We start from the raw sequence: 22,642 nt of genomic DNA, 5'->3' as shown, positions 1-22,642 counted from the left end.
AAAGGAGCAAAGAACAAACATCAGCTACTCTAGAAATGGATTCGGTCTCTGAAGCCAAAGAACAACCCATCAGACAGCCCCCCACAACCCCACAGCTGGCTTCCTGGGAAGCCCTGGGGTGTCCAGGGGTGGGCACTGTCCTCATGCCTCCGAGGCAGGTTCCCACCGAGCAGGGCAGAGGGGTGGAGGGCCGCAGCAGCCCCCCGCCCAGGACCAACACTGTCCCACACGACACCCCAAGAGGCCAGCGAGACGGCCCAAGAGGCGAGGACGGAGCATCCGCAACCTCAGCAACCAGCTGCTCACAGCCCACAGACCACGCACCCCGACGCCACGGCCCGCAGACCACGCACCCCAAGCACCCCAACACCACAGCCCACAGACCACGTACCCCGACACCACGGCCCGCAGACCATGCACCCCGACGCCACGGCCTGCAGAACACGCACCCCGACACCACAGCCTGCAGACCACGCCCCCCCAATGCCACGGCCCGCAGACCACACACCCCAATGCCACGGCCCACAGACCACACGCCACGGCCCGCAGACCACGCACCCCGACGCCACAGCCCGCAGAACACACACCCCGACGCCACGGCCCGCAGAACACGCACCCCGACGCCACGGCCTGCAGAACACGCAGAACACGCACCCTGATTCCACAGCCTACAGAACACGCACCCCAATGCCACGGCCTGCAGACCACACACCCCGACACCACAGCCTTCAGAACACGCACCCAATGCCACGGCCTGCAGAACACACACCCCAATGCCACGGCCTACAGACCACACAGAACACACACCCCGATGCCACGGCCCAGAGACCATGCAGACCACACACCCCGACACCACAGCCCATACACCATGCAGAGCACACGCCCCAACACACGGCCCTGCTAGAATAGTGAGGAACATCTCAGAAATAAACCTATTATTCCAAAGAACAGAACTCCCTGCTTCTCTTTCCCCCAAAAGGGGAAAAAGGGGTGCGAGTTGGAGGACAACCATGCAGTTGCAGACGTGGCCCTGATGCTGTGGGGGTCACTTCCTGACTCGTCATGGGGATCCCCAGCACTTCCTCTCTCCTACGCTCCCCACATGCATTTCCTGGGGCACCCACAGCACCCAAGGCCAGAGGAAAACCCAAGCAAGTTCCTTGAGAGGCTCTAGCGCCAGGCTCACCCCTCTCCCTGGGCCTCGGCTTCTCTCTGGAACAGTCCGTCAGCACTCAGACACGCACTCTGCCAACCACTGCAACTTTACCTCGAAGCTCCCAGTGAACCTTCAGCCTGCACCATCTTCATTTCCCCATCCTCTCCCCATCCTCTCTCCAAAAAGCTCTGCTGGGGCGCTCTGAGGCCACCAGTGCTGGCTCTGCCACCTCATCCTAAAGCCTTCCTGACTCGCCTCCACTCCCAACAGCTCCTGCTCAGGCTTCTCTCCTCCCTCTTCCTGCATCCCGGCCCTGGCCCTCTTCTCTGTTCCAGGTCCACCAGCTCCACTAACCATACCTGTGGCTTCAGTGACCCTTTAATATCTCATGACACTCTATTCTTCACAGCCAGTGCAGACTACCCCCAAATTCCACTCTAATATCCAAATGCCTTGCGATATTACCACTGGGCATCTAGAGGACACCTCAACCAGGCACGTGAGACTGAGCTAACACAGCCAGGCTGCACCCACAGCACCTCCTCTCCTGCCCGCCCCCAGGAACTCATGGGCGCTCCAACTTCTCTACAGCCATCTCCATCACCCCAGCCTGGATGCTGGCCATGGCGTCCATATGCTGTCCCTGCGCATCCCCTGACCTTCCCGAACAGCAGCCACGGAGACTGGTCCACTCCTCGCTCTAAACTCTCTGGGGCCACATCCTGATCCCCATCTGCTCACAGCGGGACACCAAGCAGGCCCTGCACTCCAATCGCCTAAGGGGACCCAAAAGCACCTGGTCAGCCCACACAGCACAACCCCTCACTCCCCAAGAGCCTTCTGCAAAGGTCACCTGCCCAGCTTTGCTCACCACGCTGCAGACAAGTGCCACCTGCACACGACACCCCAAGACAGTCCCTGCATCGGGCGCACAGTGGCGTCCACTCAGTCGGCCCACACCGTCCCCAGCCTCTGAACGCAGCCCCACGTGGGCAGAGGTCCACTGGCCCGTTCGCTGCTTCGCCCCAGAGAACAGCACCTAGCTGTGGGAGCACTGAGTAAGCAACTGTTAGGGCAGGGGCGAGCGTCTACCTTTTACATAAGAAGCCAACATCAGACAAAAAATTTATCCTGGCAAACACAAACTGTACAAATAAAAGAAGGCTTACCTCTACCAGAAAATGTGATACATTTTCTACCAGCACATGCTATGAAAGCTTTGGGTGAATTTTGTTTGATTCCAGATAAGTTTTCCTTCTGGGGGATTTAGGGTGCTTTGGAGAAACAGGAGGAAAAGGAAAAATATCGTATATAAAGAATTACATATTCTAACCATTCACAGCATACCTCTAATATCTGTGCATTTTTCTCCATTTCAGATTCTAACTTCTCCTTCAGTTCGGCTGCAATAAAAACAAAAAAGAGTAGCTCAGGATAATTAGCCTTCCAATCCATGAACACAGGTGTCTTTCCATTTGTTTAGGTATTTTTTTATTTCTTTTAGCATTGTTTTATAGTTTTCTGCATATAGGTCCTGTACGTCTTTGATTAAATTGATTCCTAGGTATCTGAATCTTTTTCTTACTATTGTAAATGGAATTTTGTCTCTAATTTCCTCCTCAGATTATTCAGTACTAGAAAATATTACTGATGTTTGCGTGTTGATCTTGTATGCTGCCACCTTGCTGAAATTATTAGCTCAAGTAGCTTTGTCATTTCAGAATTTTCTATATATAGGATCATGTGTGTTAATCTTTGGATTGTGTTAATCTTGGAAATGTATAGAAAAGGTAAAAAAAGCCTAACATAATGTTAGTAATTAGCAATACTATTAAGTGGGTCTGAGAGTGGTTTAAAGGGAAAGTCTAAGGTCATATATATTATTAAAAGGAAAGCTAAAAAATTTAACAGGGGACTATATAGCATATAAAACCATATATGAAATATGAACATGGGTGAAATTGCATACATAAGACAGTCTTTCTTTGAACCTAATCAAATATATGTTAATACTACAAGATGTTAATATGAGACAAAAAAACATATTATGCTAACTGAAGGAAACCAGACACAAAGTACCATATATTTTATAATTCCATTTACATAAAATGTATATATAAATCAATTTATAAAGATGATATTAAATTAGTGGTTACGAAGGGCTGGGGAAGGGCTGTTAAGGGCTGTGGAATTTTCCTTTTCAGAGTAATGACACTGACCTGCGCCAGCCTCACCGGGAAATTACCAGCCAAGCCGCAAAGGCCGGTAATTATCCTATTCTGGAGGTACGAGCTATTCTGCAGCTGGAATTGGAAGCTCTATTTCCAAAAAAAAAAAAGGGAAGAAGAAATGGTTGGCTTAAAGTTTCAGCTACTGATTGGTAGACTCGGCTGGCTAAGATTAACCCTGGGAACACTGGGGTGTGAATCTGCCCAAGTTGGAAAGAGGCCTGTGACTGCCATTTTGACTCTGCCCGCAGCCTGAGGGGAAGCCAGGCTGACTGAAAATCACAGTAATGGTAGGAACCAGTTTCTTTCACCCAGATGGGCCTGCAGCCCTGGACTAGGCTTCAGCCCCACCTCTGGCAGGGAGAAAGCTGGCAGGCCCTGCACCAGCCCATCCAGCTAACTGCAGGTACCTTTGACTGACACAGATTGAAAATCAGAAGTCTACCAGGGCAACTGCAATCATCTTGAACCCACACTGCATAGACTGCTGCCCACACCTGCAGCTCCATCCCCACCCCAGGCAGGGAGAAAGGGGCATGAAGCTTCATCAGTCTCTCTGGGCAACTACAGTCTAGGCCTGCACAACTTGGATTATTCCACACAGCTGTGGCTCTGTCCCGACCCCTGGCAAAGGAGAAAGTTGGGAAATGCTTCATCAGTCCCTGGAATAGAGAGGGCAGCTTGAGCCACCACAGCTTACAGCACCAATTACAACCTTGGTTCCTACTGCCCAACCTGCAAGGAAAAAAGGGCAGAACGCCCTAAACTAAAGAGAAAACTGCACCCAGAATAAATACTCCAGTAAGCCAGATGCCAAGACACCAACAAAAAATTACAATCCACACCAAGAAACAAGAAGCTACGGCCCAGTTAAAGAAACAAGATAAGCCTCCAGATGACATCAAGGAGTAGAAACAACTAATCACAGTAGTTCAAACAAATCTCCTTAATAAACCAATGAGATGGCAAAAGAGATTAGGGATATTAAGAAGACACTGGATGAGGACAAAGAAGAATTTGAAAACATACACAGAAACATAGCAGATACTATGGGAATGAAAGATGCAATAATTTAAAAAACACTGGAATCATATAATAGAAGATTTGAGAAGGCAGAAGAAAAGATTGGTGAGCTTGAAGAAACGGCCTCTGAAAGTGAACATACAAAAGAACAGATGAAGAATGGAAAAAATTGAACAAGAGCTCAGGGAACTAAATGATAGCAAAAGGCATACAAACATATGTGTCATGGGTGTCCCAGAAGGAAAAGAGAAGGGAAAGGGGGCAGAAGGAATATTTAAAGAAATAATGGGAGAAAATTTCCCAAGCCTATTGAAGGACATAGGTATCCCTGTTCAAGAAGCACAATGTACTCCCATCCGAAAAAATCCAAATAGACCAACTCCAAGACACATACTCATCAGAATGTCAAATGACAAAGACAAAGAGAGAATTCTAAGAGCAGCAAGAGAAAAGCAATGCATAACATATAAGGAATATCCAATAAGATTAAGGGCTGATTTCTCACCAGAAACCATGGAGGCAAGAAGACACTGGTCTGATATATTTAAGATACTGCAGGAGAAAAACTTTCAGCCAAGAATCTTATATCCAGCAAGACTGCCTTTCAAAAAGAAGGGCGAAATTAGAATATTCACAGATAAACAGAAACTGAGAGAATTTCTAAGCAAGAGAACAGATTTTCAGGAAATACTAAAGGGTGTGCTAGAGCCTGAAAAGAAAAGACGGAAGAGAGTCTAGAAATGATGATTATATCAATAAAAGTAACTAAAAACGTCAAAAGAGTGGTTAAAATAAAATATGACAGATAAAACTCAAATAGTCAGGAATAAACTTAGCCAGTGATGTAAAGCACTTGTATTCAGAAACTGTAACTCAATGTTAAAACAAATCAAAAAAGCTCTAAATAATTAGAAGAACATTCTATGCTAATGGATTGGAAGACTAAATATTAAGATGTCAATTCTGGGAAGCAGACCTGGCCCAATGGATAGGGCGTCCGTCTATCACATGGGAAGTCCACGGTTCAAACCCCGGGCCTCCTTGACCCATGTGGGGCCCATGCATAGTGCTGATGCACACAAAGAGTGCCGGGCCACACAGGGGTATCCCCTGCATAGGGGGGCCCCACGCACAAGGAGTGCGCACCATAAGGAGAGTTGCCCAGCGTGAAAGAAAGTGCAGCCTGCCCAAGAATGGCACCACACACAAAGAGAGCTGACACAACAGGATGACACAACAAAAAGAAACACAGATTCCCGGGGCCGCTGATAAGGATGGAAGCAGTCACAGAAGAGAACACTGTGAGCAGACACAGAGCAGACAACTGGGGGGGGGGAGGCGAGAAGGGGAGAGAAATAAATAAAAAAATAAATCTTAAAAAAAAAAAGTCAATTCTACTCAAATTTATATACAGATTTAATGCACTCCTAAAATAAATATTCTACCAGCATTAAAGAAAAAATGAAAACACAATCATTAAATTAATTTGGAAGGGTAAGGAGTCCTGAATAGCCAGAAATATCATAAAAAGGAAATGTGAACCCTCATCTCCAGACTTTAAATCATAATATCTACCTATAGCGGTAAAAACAGCATGGTCCTGGCCTAAAGACAGACATAACAGACCAATGGAACCAAATTTATTTTTCAGAAACAGACCCTCACAGGTATGGTCAGGTGATTTTTGACAAGCCTGTCAAACCCACACAGCTCAGGCAGAACTATCCATTCAACAAATGAGGGTGAAAAAATTGGACATCTATAGCTGAAAAAAGAAAAGAGAACCCCTATCTCATACCTTATCCAAAAATTAACTCAAAATGGATCAAAAAACTAAAAATAAAAGCAAGAACCATAAAACTTCTAGAAGAAATTATTGGAAAATATCTTCAAGACCCGGTGGTAGGTGGTGGATTGTTAAAGGCGATAAAAGAAGGACTGAGTGGGGAAGTGGACTTGGCCCAGTGGTTAGGGCATCCATCTACCACATGGGAGGTCCGTGGTTCAAACCCCGGGCCTCCCTGACCCATGTGGAGCTGGCCCATGCGCAGTGCTGATGCGCGCAAGGAGTGTCATGCCACGCAGGGGTGTCCCCCGCATAGGGGAGCCCCACACGCAAGGAGTGCGCCCCATAAGGAGAGAATCTCAGCGCGAAAGAAAGTGCAGCCTGCCCAGGAATGGCGCCGCACACACAGAGAGCTAACGCAACAAGATGACGCAACAAAAAGAAACAGATTCCCAGTGCCACTGACAACAACACAACAACAGAAGCGGACAAAGAAGAAGACACAGCAAATAGACACAGAGAACAGACAACCAGGGTAGGGGAGTGGGGGGGGAAGGGGAGAAAAACAAATAAATCTTTTTTTAAAAAGTGTAAATTAGCATTTAAAAAAAACTCTGAGTGGACTACTGATGTTTAATGTATGTAGAAGTTTTAATTAGCTTTACTTTAATATTGTGGAAATGTATAGAGTAGATGATAACATAAAGTGAGTAACAGCTAGTTTATAAATAGGGATGTGACTGAAAATGGTAGTCTAGTTATGTAAATGCCAAATGACAGAATGCTAGAGAATAATCTAGGAACTGGATAGCACAGTAAACCACGAGGTGGATGAGAATTGTGGTTGATGGCACAGATGCAAGGGTGTTCTTTGTTAGCTAGAGTAAATGTTTATCACTACTGCAGGGTGTTGGGAATGTAGAGAAACATGGGAAAAATACAGCTGGAGTGACTTATGGACTGTGGTTAGTAGTAATAATATTCTTACATCTGTGCGAAAGATGTACTGTGTTGATACTGAGGCAGTATGGAAAATGTGAGCCAAATGTACACTATGGACATGGTAACAATCAGATGATATTATTTTATCTGTAGCAAATGACAACACCACATTGTGGTGTGTTGATGGAGGGGTATTGTTTGGGAATTGTGCACATGTGCATGATTGCTTCATAAGTTTACAACTTCTGTCTAAAAATATATTTAAAAAATAATAATAGGGTGGGTTGGGAGAAAAACACGCCAAATATAAAATAAGGAGCATGATCAGTAGTTAGATTTGACAATATTCTTTCATAATTTGTAACAAACATCTCATGACAATGCAAGGCTTTGGTGGAGGGATGATGTATGTTACCCCTGTGTGATGTTATGCATGTTTGCTTTGTAAGTTCACAACTTTTACTATATACTTAATTGTTCATGTATATTCATGCATAAATGATATAAAGATAATAATAGGATTGGATGGGGGGAAAATAATTTGTTTAGTAGTAATATTTTGACAATGCTCTTTAATCATGAATTTAAAAGGTTTAACAACAATTCAAGTTATTGGTGGTAGGGCGAGTTATGAGAGTCCTGTATGATGTTATATATGTTTGTTTTGTAAGTTCACAACTATTATTATATACTTATTGTTTATATATGTTTATGTATGAGTGATATACTTCAAAAAATTTTTTACAAAACAGCATGGTGCTGGCATAAAGACAGACACATAGACCAATGGAACCAAATTTATCGTTCAGAAACAGACCCTCCAGTACGGTGAAGTGATCTTTGACTGGCCTGTCAAACCCACACAGCTCGGGCAGAACAGTCCATTCAACAAATGGTGCTGAAAGAACTGTATATCCACAGCTGAAAGAAGGAAATAGGACCCCTATCTCATACCTTATCCAAAAATTAACTCAAAATTGATCAAAAACCAAAAATAAAAGCAAGAACCATAAAACTTCTAGAAGAAATTGTAGGAAAATATCTTCAAGACCTGGTGGTAGGTGGTGGATTCTTAAAGGAGATAAGAGAAGGACTGAGATGGACTACTGATTTTAATGAATGTAGAAGTTCTAATTAGCTTCAATGTAAAGTGTGGAAATGTATAGAGTGGATGGTAACACATAGTGAGTAATAGCTAGTTGATAAATGGGGATGTGGCTGAAAAGGGTAGTCTAGGGATGTAAATGCCAATTGACAGAAAGGTAGAGAATAATCTAGGGACTGAATAACACAGTAAACCCAGAGGTGGATGAGAATTGTGGTTGATGATACAGCTGCAAGAGTGTCCTTTGTGAGCTAGAGCAGATGTACATCACTACTGCAAGGTGGTGGGAATGTGAAGAAGCATGGGAAAAATACAGCTGGAGTGATCTATGGAGTGTGATTAACAGTAACAATGTAATGTGATCGCTTCTCAGCCTTTTGGCTAAGATCAAGTGTAGTAACAGTAACAATGTAATATTCATGCATCTATGCCAAAGATGTACTGTGTTGATAATGTGAAAGTATGGAAATAGTGTGCCAAATGTACCCTATGGACCTGGCAATAATCTGACATTATCTCATAATCTGTAACAAATGTTCTCCCACAGTGTGGTGTGTCAACAGAGTGGTACTGGATGGGAATTCTGCACATGTGCACAACTGTTTTATAAGTTTACAACTTCTGTCATAAATACATATTTAAAAAATAATAATAGGGTAGATTGGGGGAAAAATACACCAAATGTAAGATAAAGATTTTGAGGATATGCTTCCATAATTTACAACAAATGTCTCACAACAATGCAAGCTGATGGTGGTGGGTTCATGTATGAGACCCCTGTATTATGTTATGCATGTTTGTTTTGTAAGCTCACAACTTTTACTATATGCTTATTGTTTATGTATGTACATGTATAAATGACATCATCATCACCATCATTAATAATAATAATACTAGGGTGTGTTGGGGGAAAAATACATCAAATGTAAGATACTTTGGTTCACAGTAATATTTTGAGGACACTCTTTAATTATTAGTTAAAAATGTTTCACAACAATGCAAAGTATTGGTGGTGGGGTGAAGTATGAGAGCCCTATAATCATACTGATGTCATGCATGTTTGTTTTTTAAGTTCATAACTACTACTATACACTTATTCTTTATGTATGTTCATGTATGAGTGATATACATCAATAATTTTTTTTAATGATAAAAAACAATTGAAAGAGAACTCCTATGTCACTCCTTATACAAAAACTAACTAAAAATGGATCAAAGACCTAAATATAAAAGCCAGAACCACAAAATTCCTAGAAGAAAATGTAGGGAAGCATCTTTAAAATCTTATGGTAGGTGGTGGTTTCTGAAAACACACACCCAAAACACAAGCAATGAAAGAAAAAATAAGATTGTGACCTCTTCAAAGTTGAACACTTTAAAAAAAATTTTTAATTAATTTTTTCTCAAAGTTGAACACTTCTGTGCTTCAAAGGATTTTGTCAAGAAGGTGAAAAGGCCGCTTACTCAATGGGAGAAAATATTTGGAAACCACATATCCTGTAAGGGTTTAATATCAATGATATATATAAAGAGATCTCACAACTCAACAATAAAAAGACAAGCAACCCAAATAAAATATGGGCAACAGTCTTAAATAGACATTTTTCCAAAGAGCAAATACAAACGGCAAGTAAGCACATGAAAAGATGTCCAACATCACTACCTATTAGATTACAGATGGCAAATCAAAACTATAATTAGATATCATTTCACAACTTCTAGAATGGCTACTATTAAAAAAGCAGAAACCTACAAGTGTTGGAAAGGATGTGGAGAGATAGAACGTTTATTCACTGTTGGTGGGAATATAGAATGGTACAGCCAGCAAGGAAGACAGTTTGGCAGTTCCTAAAGAAGTTGAATATAGATCTGCGATATGATCCAGCAATCACACTACTGGAAATACACTCAGAAAAACTGAAAACAAGGACACAAACAGATATCTGCACACCAATGTTCATAGCAGCATTATTCACAACTGCCAAAAGATGGAAACAACCCAAGTGTCCATCAACCAATGAGTGGGTAAACAAAACGTGGTATGTACACACAACCAAATATTATTCAGCAGTAGGAAGAAATGAAGTCTTGATGCATACAACATGGATGAGTCTTTAAGACATAACGTTGACAAAAGGACAACCGCTGCATGAGCTCACTAACATGAGCTAAATACAATGAGCAAATTCATGGAGTTAATAGCTAGAATAGAGGTCACCAGAAGACAGAATGAAGGTAGAGAATGGGGAGCTGAGGCCTAATTTGTGCAGAATTTGTAATAACATGGACAGAGGTGACAACAGCACATTATAGTGAATGTAATTAACAGTGCTAACATGGGCGTGTGACTGTGGTTCACAGCAACAGTGCAGGGCTGTGTAAGCCACTAGAAGGAAAGCTAGAGGATGAAGCATGGGACTGCAGAGCAAGTGAACCCTCTGAGTGTGGTCAATAGTGCAAATCTAAGAAAGTTCTTCCATGAATCAGAACAAATGTATATTAATGAGAGAAAAAAAAAGGAAAGATACTAAGTGAAAGAAACAAGACCAAAGGTATTACATATTGTTTGACTCCATCTATACAAAATAGAAACACAAATAAATTGGAAAAACAGAAACAGAATATCAGCTATGTACAGCACGGGAAGCAGAGAGACTGTGAGGTTATTAAGAGGTAGAGCTTTTTTGTTTATTATTATTGAAATAATGAGAATGTTCTAATAATGACTGAAATGATGAATGCACAACTATATGATTAACCCAAATACCACTGACTGTATGCTTTGGATGGACTGGATTGTATGCTTTACTCACATGTATCAATAAAACTGATTTTTTAAAAGGTGTTTATAATGGGGTGGTATTTGGGCAAAAATACACCTAGAGCAAACTATGGACTGAAGTGAATAGTAATATATTAATATTTTTCCAATAACTGTAAAACAAAAAAAATTACATTAAGTGAAAGATACCAGACATAATGTACTATATACTGTTTGACCCCACTTATATAAAATGTAAATAAAAGTAAATTTACAGGGATGGAATATGATTAGCAGTTATATATGGCAGGGGAAGGATAAAGGGCTTGAGAGGTGACTGCTAAGGGGTAAGGGTTTTTTTTTTTTGGAGTAATGAAAATACTCAAATTGATTGCAGTCATGAATGCATAACTCTGTGATTATAATACCAAAAGTCACTGAATACAAAACAAGGGAACAGAACTGAAAGTCCAGAAACAGACCTGATGGACGCAGGATGACAGAATACCTGAAAGTAACTTATTTCTCTCCCTGTTGCTAGGATACAAAGAAAAGAATTATATGTACATTAGAAGATAATGAAATACAACCCTCTCTTGGTGCCAAATTCCACTTTTGGTGGTCAAGAACATTCTGCTGAAGCAATGAAGTATAAAAACCAGCTTCAACCAGTTGGCCAAACAGACACAGAAGCGCCCCAGGCTGTCCTCACTTCAACTTGCTTAATTAGCATAGCAAATTTCCAACCCAGGGGTGGAGTTATCTGCCCTTGTTTTTTTTTATTTCACTCCCCTTCCCCTGCCCTGGTTGTCTGCTCTTTGTGTCCATTTGCTGTGTGTTCTTCTGTGACCGCTTCTATCCTTATCAGCAACACGGGAATCTGTGTTTCTTTTGGTTGCGTCACCTTGCTGTGTCAGCTCTCCATGTGTGCAGCACCATTCTTGGGCAGGCTGCACTTTCTTTCACACTGGGCAGTTCTCCTTGCGGGGCGCACTCCTTACATGTGGGGCTCCCCTACGCGGAGGACACCCCTGTGTGGCAGGGCACTCCTTGTGCGCATCAGCACTACACGTGGGCCAGCTGCACACGGGTCAAGGAGGCCCGGGGTTTGAACCGTGGACCTCCCATGTGGTAGGCAGAAGCCCTATCCATTGGGCCAAGTCCAATGGATAGGGCTTCCCTCTGCCCCTTTTTTGATCATACAATGTATGTGCATGAATTCCTGAACAATTACATAACTAGCTATGTGTGTGCATCCATATGCATAAAAGCTAACGCATAATCAAAGCAAATGCTAAGGAGTAACTTGGGTATTTAGGCAAGAGTAAAACCACAGCACAGGGAGTCGGGTCTGAGTCACTTTAGAATGACCTTAGCTCCTGTCTCCACACATAATAAATATAAGTTCTGCCTGACTATAGTGTTAAAAGTTTTTTTCTCTGGTTATCCCCAAAGGCCCAGCTTTGGGGCCTAACAGACTACACATCTAAGGTCAATTCATCTTCAACAAGGATGCTAAGTACATGCCATGGGGAAAAGAAAGTCTTCAACAAATTGCGTTGGGTAAACTGGATATCCACATACAAAAGAATGAAAGTGGAGCTCCATCTCGTACTACATACAAACAGCCATTCAAAACGGCTCAAGGACCTAAATGTATGTCAAACTATAAAACTCTTAGACGATAACAAAGAAGAAAGCAGATGTGGCCCAACGGATAGGGCATCCGTCTACCACATGGTAGGTCCAGGGTTCATACCCAGGCCTCCTTGATCCGTGTGCAGCTGGCCCACGTGTAGTGCTGATGCGCGCAAGGAGTACCCTGACACAGGGGTGTCCCCTGCGTAGGGGAGCCCCACGCGCAAGGAGTGCGACCCATAAGGAGAGCCACCCAGAACAAAAAAAGTGCAGCCTGCCCAGGAATGGTAGCACACACACAGAAAGCTGACGCAGCAAGATGACACAACAAAACAAGACACAGATTCCGGGTACCGCTGAAAGAATACAAGCAGACACAGAAGAACACACAGCGAATAGACACAGAAAGCAGACAACTGGAGGGGGGGACAGGAAAGGGGAGAGAAATAAATAAAAAATAAATCTTTAAAAAAAAAGAATATAAAGAGGCAAATCTTCATGACCTAAGAAAAAAGGAACTCTCTTAAAAAATAGACATTTCTCCAGAGAAAATAAATGACCTATAAGCACATGAAAAGATGTTCAACATCACTAGTCATTAGGAAATACAAATCAAACCATAATGAAATACCACTTCACACCCACATGGATGGCTACTACTTTTTAAAAACAAGGGAAGCAGATGTAGCTTGGTGGTTGAGTACTTGGCTTCCCAAGTATGAAGTCCCGGGGTCAATCCTAGGTACCTCATAAAAAAATAAATAAATAACAGGTATTGGAGATGATGCAGATAAACTGGAACTCTAGTGTATCACTGGTAGGAATGTAAAGTGGTACAGCCACTGTGGAAAGTAATACAGCGGTTCCTAAAAAAGAACCATATGCCCTGGCAATTCCACTCCTAGGTATATAACCAAAGAACGTGAATCAGGGTCCCAGACAGACACGTGCATGCCAATGTCCACAGCAGCATTAGTGCCCATCAACAGATGAATGGATACACAAGATGTGGAACCTACACACAATGGAGTATTACTTGGGCCATAAGAAAGAATAAAGTTCTAAGACATGCCGCAACATGGAAAAACTTTGAAAACATTATGTTCAGTGAAATAAGCAAGACGCAAAAAGACAAAGACTGCATGATGTCACTTGTAAGAGAAGACCAGAAATAGCAAACTTGCAGAGATAGAAAGTAGACTGGAGGTCACAAAGATATGGGGCTGTGGGGGATGTAGTGTAAGTTTGGAGAATACAAAGCATGTGTGAAGAAAACCAATAAAAATTTAAAATGTTTACAAATGCTAATAAAGGCTTCTGCACAGAAACCAATCAACATCCAATGTATATTTCCCAAAATTAGCAAAAGACTACTGATGATCATGATAGAAGGCAAGGGGAAGGAAGAGCAAGACAAAACCTAGTGTTTGAACCCAAAACCCGGAGCCTAGCAGAGTACTAACTCGCATTGCTGGTCAACAAGACTGAAGAAAGTGGAGGCTGGACTTGAGGACAAGCCCATGATCCAAGCTCCAGAAACTCTTCCGTGGCACTGGAGCACCACAGCCACCACTGCTGCCTCTCCTTCTACATGGTGATGGGTCAGGGTCCAGAAACCTAGTGTGGGCTTGACACAGGACGAGCTACGTGGTGGAGTCACGTACTCCCCAAAATAGGAACAGAAGTGTGTACTTTACAAGCAGAGACAATGTTATTTAAGAAATGAGCAAGCATTTAGAAAGGAAGCCTCTCCTGGCAGTACCTGTCTCCTGCCCACACTTGAGTGCCATTTCCTCCTTCTCCCGGGTGTGCTGCTCCTTGAGGAGCTCCAGCTCACACTGCTGCCTGCTCTGCAGCAGGGCCAGCTCCTGCGCACGGCGGCCGTTGAGCATCTCCCGCAGCTCCGTCAGCGCCGTCTCCTTCTCCTTCTGGAGGTTGGTCTGAGTCAGCTCCAGCTGAGCTGTGTGCATGTTGTTCAGACTCAGGCGAAGCGCTTCTAGCTCAAGGGAATGCACCGTCTAGAAGGAAGAGAGATGTGTCTGACGAGGCCCAGGTGAGATCAAACGATTCTACACACCGACGCCGCTCACATCCTCATCCTGGGGGGACACGCCCCAGGACTGCGTTTCTGCTGGGGTTGGCCAGTTTACCTCCTTCATAAACATTCTACATGCTCCTAATCAAGCCTGCACCTGGGCTGCTGCCAGCCCCTGCCCCACAAGCCCCCACAGGCTCTGCCTGCTTTATGACAGATCACCGCTATCTGGTACCTTTCCCAATTCCCAGCACCCACTGCATCCCAAGAGCAGGGACCACTTCAGGTGTAAGCCTCTGCCACAGCTACATGGCCGGGTCTGAGCACACCTGGTCGCACACACCTGGGCCTGAAGCTCCAGCCGCTGCATCTCCTCCTGGTGGGCCGCTGCCTGCTGCTGGAGCTCAGCCGTCGCCCTCCGCTGCCAGCCATCCAGTTCTGCCCGCAGCCGGTCAAGTTCATCTTTATGTCTGCTATTCAGACTAGCAATTTCAAGCTCATGACCTTGTTCACATTCCTGGGGTAAGAAAGCAAAGGACATGATCCAGATAATTCACATGAGAAGATACAATCTGTGGTGATTTAAGGCTGTATGTATCCCAGAAAATCATGTTCTTAAAGCTAATCCATTCCTGTGGGTGTAAAGGTGAAAAAAGTAGGTAGGACCATTTGCTGAGGCTACTTCAGGTAAGGCATGGCCCAGGGTAGACCTTATATCTTGCTGGAGCCCTCTATAAACAGAAGGAGTACAGAAAGAGGGACAGGGAGAAAGCCACAGGAGCAAGAAGCTAAAGCAACAAGACCCAGCAGAGAAGGGAGCGCCCAGCAGACGCCGTCCTGCGCCTGCCACGTGATCGAGGAGCCAGCACCAAGGCAGCCAGGCTTCAGAGAAGGAGTGGCCTGAGGATGCCTTCATTCGGACTTTCTCATGATCTCAAACTGTGAGCTAATAAATTCCCATTGTTTAAGCCAACCCATTTCATGGTATCTGCTTTGGGCAGCCTAGGAAACTAAAACACAGTCACTGAAAAATAATTGTGGAAAAATTTCAACCTGGTCGATGGGCTTAGTATAAAGTTAAAAACATCAGAAACAGAAGGCTACAAATTCCATTTCCACTACTTTGTGCAACACTAGGCAGCTACTTAGCCAGCCCAAGCCTGCCTCCTCATGAGTAAAGTGAGGACAGTGATAGGAAAAGTACATAAAAATGCTGGGAGAAGCTGAGTACCAATAAAAAGTAAACGAACCTGAAGACACAAATGTTAAAGATCATTTTAAAGCCACTACATCAGCAAAAGTTTAAAACAGTACTATTGATCCTCAATATCATTGAGGTCTCAGGATTAAACTAATGTTCCCAAACAATTTCAAGTACAGAATAAGGTGGCACAACTCCTTCCTTAGGAGCTATTTAGACAACTTATGTCAGGAGACACAGGGAAAGTTGCTCTTTCTTAATATTTCCAACTCTGGAAATTTTTTCAACAGCAATAATCCGAAGGGAAAAGAAATCCCACAGGCCCACATGTTGAGTGCTGACTTCCCACTGCCGCGCCCCCATTCAGGACATGCAGATCTGCAAGCCCCAGCCCCTCTTCTGACTTCAGGAGCAACCCCCGCTCCACGCAAGCCCTGCCCTTTCTACTTGGCTGCATGGCATCTCACAATTTTTCCTGCACACTCTATCAGTTCATAGAGACCGGTAAAAACTGCGAATCCTCCTACAGCTGCCCCACCCAGCCCCCAACAGTCAACTCAGAGCAAGCCCTGACATCAGGCTGCCTGCACCACCCCTCCTCTCCCAACAGTCACCCAAGCCAGTCGTGGCAGACGCTTCTCCCAAACGGGCACACACCTTCACCTGCCTTCATCAATGTGGAGGCCAGGCTGATGTTTTAGCAAACAACTCTGGTTGTGTCATGCTTGTGCTTAAACTGCTAGTGCTGCCCTTCAGATGAAATTCAAAATCCAGGCCGCGTCTCCTCTGACCCTGCGCAGCTGCATGCCCATGCGCCATCATTCCAGCCGCATCACACAGCACGGCCGGCCCCCCGCCGCCCCAGCACGCTCCAGGACTAGCCTGGGGACAACCTCACCTCTGCTGTCTCTGAGAAGCCCCTCGGCCTCCATGACCACATCACTGCTCCTGTCACCACCACCCTCCACTCCATCTTCACACCCATTCCTGTGGTTGCTCCACTAACGCCTGTCGCCATCAATCTCCAGAGCCCAGCACGTTTCAAAATCACTAGGGAAAATACGCATACAAGCGTTTACCTAAGACAGCAATAACTTGGAAATAATCAAAATGTGAGAGTCAATCAAACATCATTATGGATCCTGTTCTAAGTAAGTTTTTCTTCTAATTAGAAATGGTAACACAGAACAGTCAGTTTCAAACATGAAAGCCTTGCTCCTAACACATTCCTGATACAAACATCTAGAATTGCTGGATAAAACATGACAAAAATGACTTCAAACACTCATAAAAACAGGAATTCCCCACAGGGAGGAGGGATTTGAACCCTAAAATAATGCGGGGGTGAGGGAGCATCGGTAGCTCAGTGTTGAGGTTCCGGCATGCCCGGCATCAGGAGCGCCACCTCAGAACAAGCCAGGTGTCCCGAAGGGGTAAACGCCCAGGAGGGAAGGATGGAAGCCCAGCTGCCCACCGGCACGGGGAGAAGTCAAGGAAGCCTGCCTGTCTCTGAACGGGGTGGGGGTGAAGGTGGTTATTTCTCAAATTATCTCCCTGAGAAAATGAAAGCAAGATCTGTTCCTGACACTGGTTTGTAGTAGAGACGAATGCAAACCATATAGTGCAGGAACCTCCTAGCAAATAAATTAACATAAAAATAAGTCCTAGGGATGTGGCACCTCCTAGGTGCCAGACACCAGACACAAACCTGACCCACAGAAGAGGCCTCCAGCAGCCAGGACACAAAAGATTTTCACTAAACACAAAATCAAAGAGTCCATTCCCAAATTCATATACAAGGGACCAGGGGTTGGAACTTGAGCATATCTTTTTGGGGACACAATTCAATGTGTAACAATCTGCTTTTCGGTCCCTGTGACATTTGAGATTATTTGTGATTCTTCCGGTTGTGACACCCTTTGTGTTAAATTCGGCTGAGGGGACTTTAATTAGATTACCTGTTAAAACTGATTTAGTATGGGAGAAGTTCACCTCGGCATACATATAAGGTATATAAATATGTTCAAATGTTCATGGGGCATTGCCACAATGAGTAGAGAGTGACACAACAATCAAAAGAATACTGAATCCCATCCTGGGGAGCTCTCTCACATTCTCTAATGGAACAGCAACAATCCCCCAAGTACAGGGGCAATGCCGAGTGAAGAAGGATGGTCCATTGGTGGGCCCTTGATATTGACGACTGTGCTTATAAGCCTTTTGCTAGAAATCGCAACTTAGCCTAATGTTGTAGGGTACCTAAGAGGTACCTCCTGAGACCCTCCATGTTGCTCAAATGGGCCACTCTCTAAGCCAAACTCAGCATGTAAATGCATTACCTTCCCCGCAACCAGCGTAGGACATGACTCCCGGGGATGAGCCTCCCTAGTACCAAGGGATTACTACCAAGCACCAGCTGGTGAGGCAACTGGAAAAAGACCTTGCACAACAGGGGGAAATGGTAGACAAATGAGTTTATATGGCTGAGAGAGTTCAAAATGAGCTGAGAGATCATCAGAGAGGTAACACTTATGCACATCTCAGCAGGATCTCATAGACAACCAAAGTAGATACTATCCCAAATAGTGGGGCTCCTGGAGGCTACGGAGACACCCAGGTCCTATGGTCATAGCAGATAGCTCCAGAGTTTGGTGCCTTGCCAGTGGGCCCTACTTCGGAGTTTGTGTTCCGAGTGTGACGGAGTTGGACTCAGATGTGACTTCTCTACATGTGGCTCTGCTGTCCATTTCATTGAACCTATAGTTGGCACTATAGTTGGTAGGTGTATGTCCAAGAGACTTGACTCTCTGGGCTGTCCATGTGCCAACTGGGCCCTGAGCCTCAGCAGAGTTGCAATACCTATTCTCCAGTTCACTGGACTCACCCAGGACAACGAACAACCAGGATACCAAGGAACTGAGGGAGTCTACAACTGCAAGCAAGAGAGTTCCATCCATCAGCCATATGGGATCCAAGCCCCCTCTCAATTAGAGGTGGAGTGGGCATCACCATCCCAAAATCCTCAGGATTGAGGAATAAAATATGAAATAGAGTGGACTTCCTGGTACTCTACTATAGACTTACTGTGATTCCAGCAATGGAAGAAATTATTCATTGCTGTGGAGACAGTGGCCATTGCTGTTGCTGAAGGCAGGGAGAAGGAAAAAGAGGTGTAATATGGGGCATTTTCGGGACTTGGAATTGTCCTGAATGACACTGCAAAGACAGATACAGAACATTATATATCCTGCCATAACCTACAGAGTAAAGTGAGAGAGAGTGTGAACTACTATGTAAATTATAGTCCATGCTTAGTGGCTATGCTCCAAAATGTGTACATCAATAGCAATGAATGTACCACACTAATTAAAGAAGTTGTTAATGTGGGGGAAAGTGGAAGGTGTGGGGAGTGGGATATATAGGAATCCCTTATATTTTTTTATGTAACATTTTATATAATCTAAGTTATCTTTTCAAAATAAGTAAAAAGTGTATTTTTTAAAAAGACTGATTCTTATGATTCAACTGTCATGGGTATGACTCGGATTGAGTCTCTGCCCCCTTGCTGGGTCTGATATAAACGGACACTCAGCAGAAAGACACACAGGAAGAGAGGACTCTCGTCACTTTTGATGCTGCCATGTGACAGAAAGGAGAAGGCTCAAACAGCTGAAGCCCCTGGGATAGATGAACCATTTTGCCTGACAGCTCACATCTGATCCTTAGGAAGAGAGGTGAGGATGATATAGGAGGCCTGGAAAGAAACAAGCTCTATGCCAGGAGAGAGAGGACTTCATTTAAGCTTGAAGCTTCAAGATGCTGGGCCCAAGGAGCCTCAAGAGGAATAAAAAGCCCAGAGGGGAAGACCAGGCAGAGATCAGCGACCATCCTGCTTCGACACATGGCAACCGACTTCGCTAAGAGAGGACCCTTGAGTTGGACTTTTTACTGCCATGTAACTGCAAGATTTTACCCCAAGTAAATACCCTTTATAAAAGCCAACAGATTTCTGGTACTTTGTATTGGCGCCCCTTTGGCAGACTAATACATTTCCCCAAAATTTACATCCTTCCCACATGCAAATACATTCACCCCTTCCCAACTTCACAAAAGCCTCACGTCATCTAGAACCAACTCTAAGTCAAAATCTCATCTGTATCAGTTACGCTTGTGGTCCACGGGGTGGCAAAGTTCCTCTCCATCTGTGAACCTATGAAACCCAGAACATGAGGTACCTGCTCCAAACACCAGGGAGGGAAAGGCAGAGGGGAGAGTGGTCTAAAGTAGGGCATATTCCATTAGAAGTCATGGCCTGAGTGTGATTTTCCAGGGCCCCTCCTCTGTCCTCTGGGCCCACTGGGCAGAGGCCCCACCCTCTGTCAAAGTGGGGAGGAAACCTGCCTCCTGGCCTGGGGAAGTCATTTCAACCCAGACCTTGCCATTACAGCTCTGTGCTCAGTCATTCTTCCTTCATGTGGTACCGTCTCTGCCCCTTCAGTCCAGACAGGCAGTGTTTCCTTTAAGATGTTGACTGGATCCACGAATCATTCTCATCTCTTTAAGTGAATGGTTGTCCAGCCACACCCTCAGGCATTTCCAGAGCACATTATCTGGAATGGCTGAGAATTTTCCAAAGCATCAGTTGCTGGTTCCTTTGTGCTTAACAGTTCACTCCTCAATTTACCTCTTTCCTCGTGCATTTTACTATAAGCGACAAGGAGAAACCAGGCTGCACTTTCCACACTTAACTTGAAAATATCTTCAGTCACATATCAAAGTTCATAGCTTACAGGTTGTTTCTTCTATCCAACATCAGAACACAATTCTCCCAAGTTCTCTGCCACTTTATAACAAGGATCACCTTTCCTCCAATTTCCAATAACACACCAATTTCTTTCTAAAACATCATTTAATGTCCACATTTCTACCAACCATCTCCTCGAGGCAATGTAGGCTTTTTCTATCAAACACCTCAAAATTCTTCCAGCCCCTACCCATTACCCAATTCTAAAGCCACTTCCACATTTTTAGGTTTTTGTCACTGCAGCACACCACTTCCCACTGTCAAAAGTACCATAAACTGGATGGCGTAAAACAACTAACACACAGGCTAGAAATCTGACGGCATGGTGCCACTGGGCATGACTCCTTTGACGCCTTTAGGGTTCTGGCAGTGGCCTGCTCACTCTCTGCTTCAGTCTCCATCTTGGGCCACCTTCACTCCGTCTTCTACTGGCTGTGTCCAATGTTCACTCCTTATAAGGAAACCAATCATAGTGGATTAAGACCCATCCTAACCCAGTTTGGTGTCATCTTGACTTCCATCTTCAAAGATCTTATTTCCAAATGAGACTCCATTCATGGAAGCACTTGAAAATGTATGTCTTTTTGGGGGACACAATTCACCCTGTAACAAAAGGCTTTTTAACACAACATTTTAAAATTCGTCAATTCAATAGCTAATAAATTTTCTTCTAAATGCAAGCAAAAATCAAACTGGTTTAACAAAAGTAATCAGTGAAACACATATGGAATCTATACGAGGAACTGTGCCAGAAACTGGGGACCTTAAGACTGACCATACCCCTCCCTGTCCCCACAGCTGTCCCTCAGGTGCACGACACAATGACAACTCCACACTGGGACGTCCATACGCACATGGGTGTGGAAATGAGGTGCAAGGCCTGGCAGACAGGCTGAACAACAAGGTCAATCATTAAACAAGTGCAACCGGACTGTAGGGAGAGTCCCACAGTGGCAGCCGTCTTCACAGGTGTGAAAGCAGCCACATGGGAGATGGAAGACAGATTTGGGTTCAACCCGGAAGGGTCCGAAAAGAGGCCTTCTGGCTGCCATAATATTAGGAAGTGAAGACAGGTGAACTTTCTGTTAGAACAGAGGGTGAACTCTGCTTCTAGGTCTCTAGAATTCTTTGAAGCTGCTTTTCCATTCCAAGCATACTCCTTTGTTTCAACTTTTAAAAAAATTTTTAAGAGATGGAAGATTCCTTGTCTCTGATTTCAATTCATACCATAAAAGTGAGGAATTCTGGTAACAAAGAATATACTTTAAATGATAACCTTATATGAAAAATACCTTTGTGGTAATGCCAGTCTGTTCTGGACAGCTTTCGTCTAGCTTCTGCACCAGGTTTTCCAACTCCTCCTTCCTCTCTCCATCGTCGTCCCCCAGCTAAGAAGGGAAGGGCCAGAGAGGAGTGTTTAAGGCAATGTTTCAGGCCATTTCCGTATCTTCCGCTACCTGCTCAAATGCCTCAAGCCTCAATGCTGCACACTGGCCTCCATTCTCCATTTCACAACAGATCGTTTTGCCTGTTCAGATATCTGTACCTCCCTCCATAAACATCCCCTCAAGTGTCATCTAAATATTTTTATAGTGACATGGCTGACCCCTATATGTGTGTAGATAAATATATGAATGTATACATGTATATACACATATACAACTTACATTTGGTGCATTTTCCCCACAAACCATCCTATTATTAACACCATATACTAGCATTGTACATTTGCTGTAGTTCATAAGAGAACCTTCTCATATTTGTACTGTCAACCACAGGCCATTATTCACAGTGGGGTTCACTGTGTTACATGGTCCTGCCTTGTACAATCCATCCTAAGTGTACACTCAGCGGCTCTCGTTCATCACAGAGTTGTGCTGTCATAAGGTCAGTCCACTTCAGAGTGTTTTCATTACTCCAAAAAAAAAAATCCCATATCCCCTTATACTCACCCACTGTTGAC

At 44.2% G+C, this 22,642-nt stretch overlaps 1 protein-coding gene and 1 pseudogene across 7 annotated transcripts in view; one reads left to right on the top strand and one right to left on the bottom strand.

Moving 5' to 3' along the window:
• PCNT (pericentrin) overlaps positions 1-22,642 on the bottom strand; it is a 152,877-nt gene that overhangs the window by 109,497 nt on the left and 20,738 nt on the right. For all 7 annotated transcript variants that reach the window (XM_058296382.2, XM_058296386.2, XM_058296381.2 and 4 more), the window contains exons 3-6: positions 21,972-22,067; positions 15,018-15,191; positions 14,402-14,657; positions 2,504-2,559 (exon numbers count right to left, since the gene is read on the bottom strand). In XM_058296382.2, the coding sequence (XP_058152365.1) occupies positions 2,504-2,559; positions 14,402-14,657; positions 15,018-15,191; positions 21,972-22,067 (582 nt within the window). The remainder of the gene's footprint in view (positions 1-2,503; positions 2,560-14,401; positions 14,658-15,017; positions 15,192-21,971; positions 22,068-22,642) is intronic.
• Positions 8,602-8,731, top strand: LOC131278397 (U2 spliceosomal RNA; annotated as a pseudogene).

The sequence above is a fragment of the Dasypus novemcinctus genome, chromosome 4, assembly GCF_030445035.2.
Source record: "Dasypus novemcinctus isolate mDasNov1 chromosome 4, mDasNov1.1.hap2, whole genome shotgun sequence".
NCBI lineage: Eukaryota > Metazoa > Chordata > Mammalia > Cingulata > Dasypodidae > Dasypus > Dasypus novemcinctus.
The sequence above is the reverse complement of the archived record's forward strand: the minus strand, read 5'-3'. Positions and strand labels throughout refer to the sequence as shown.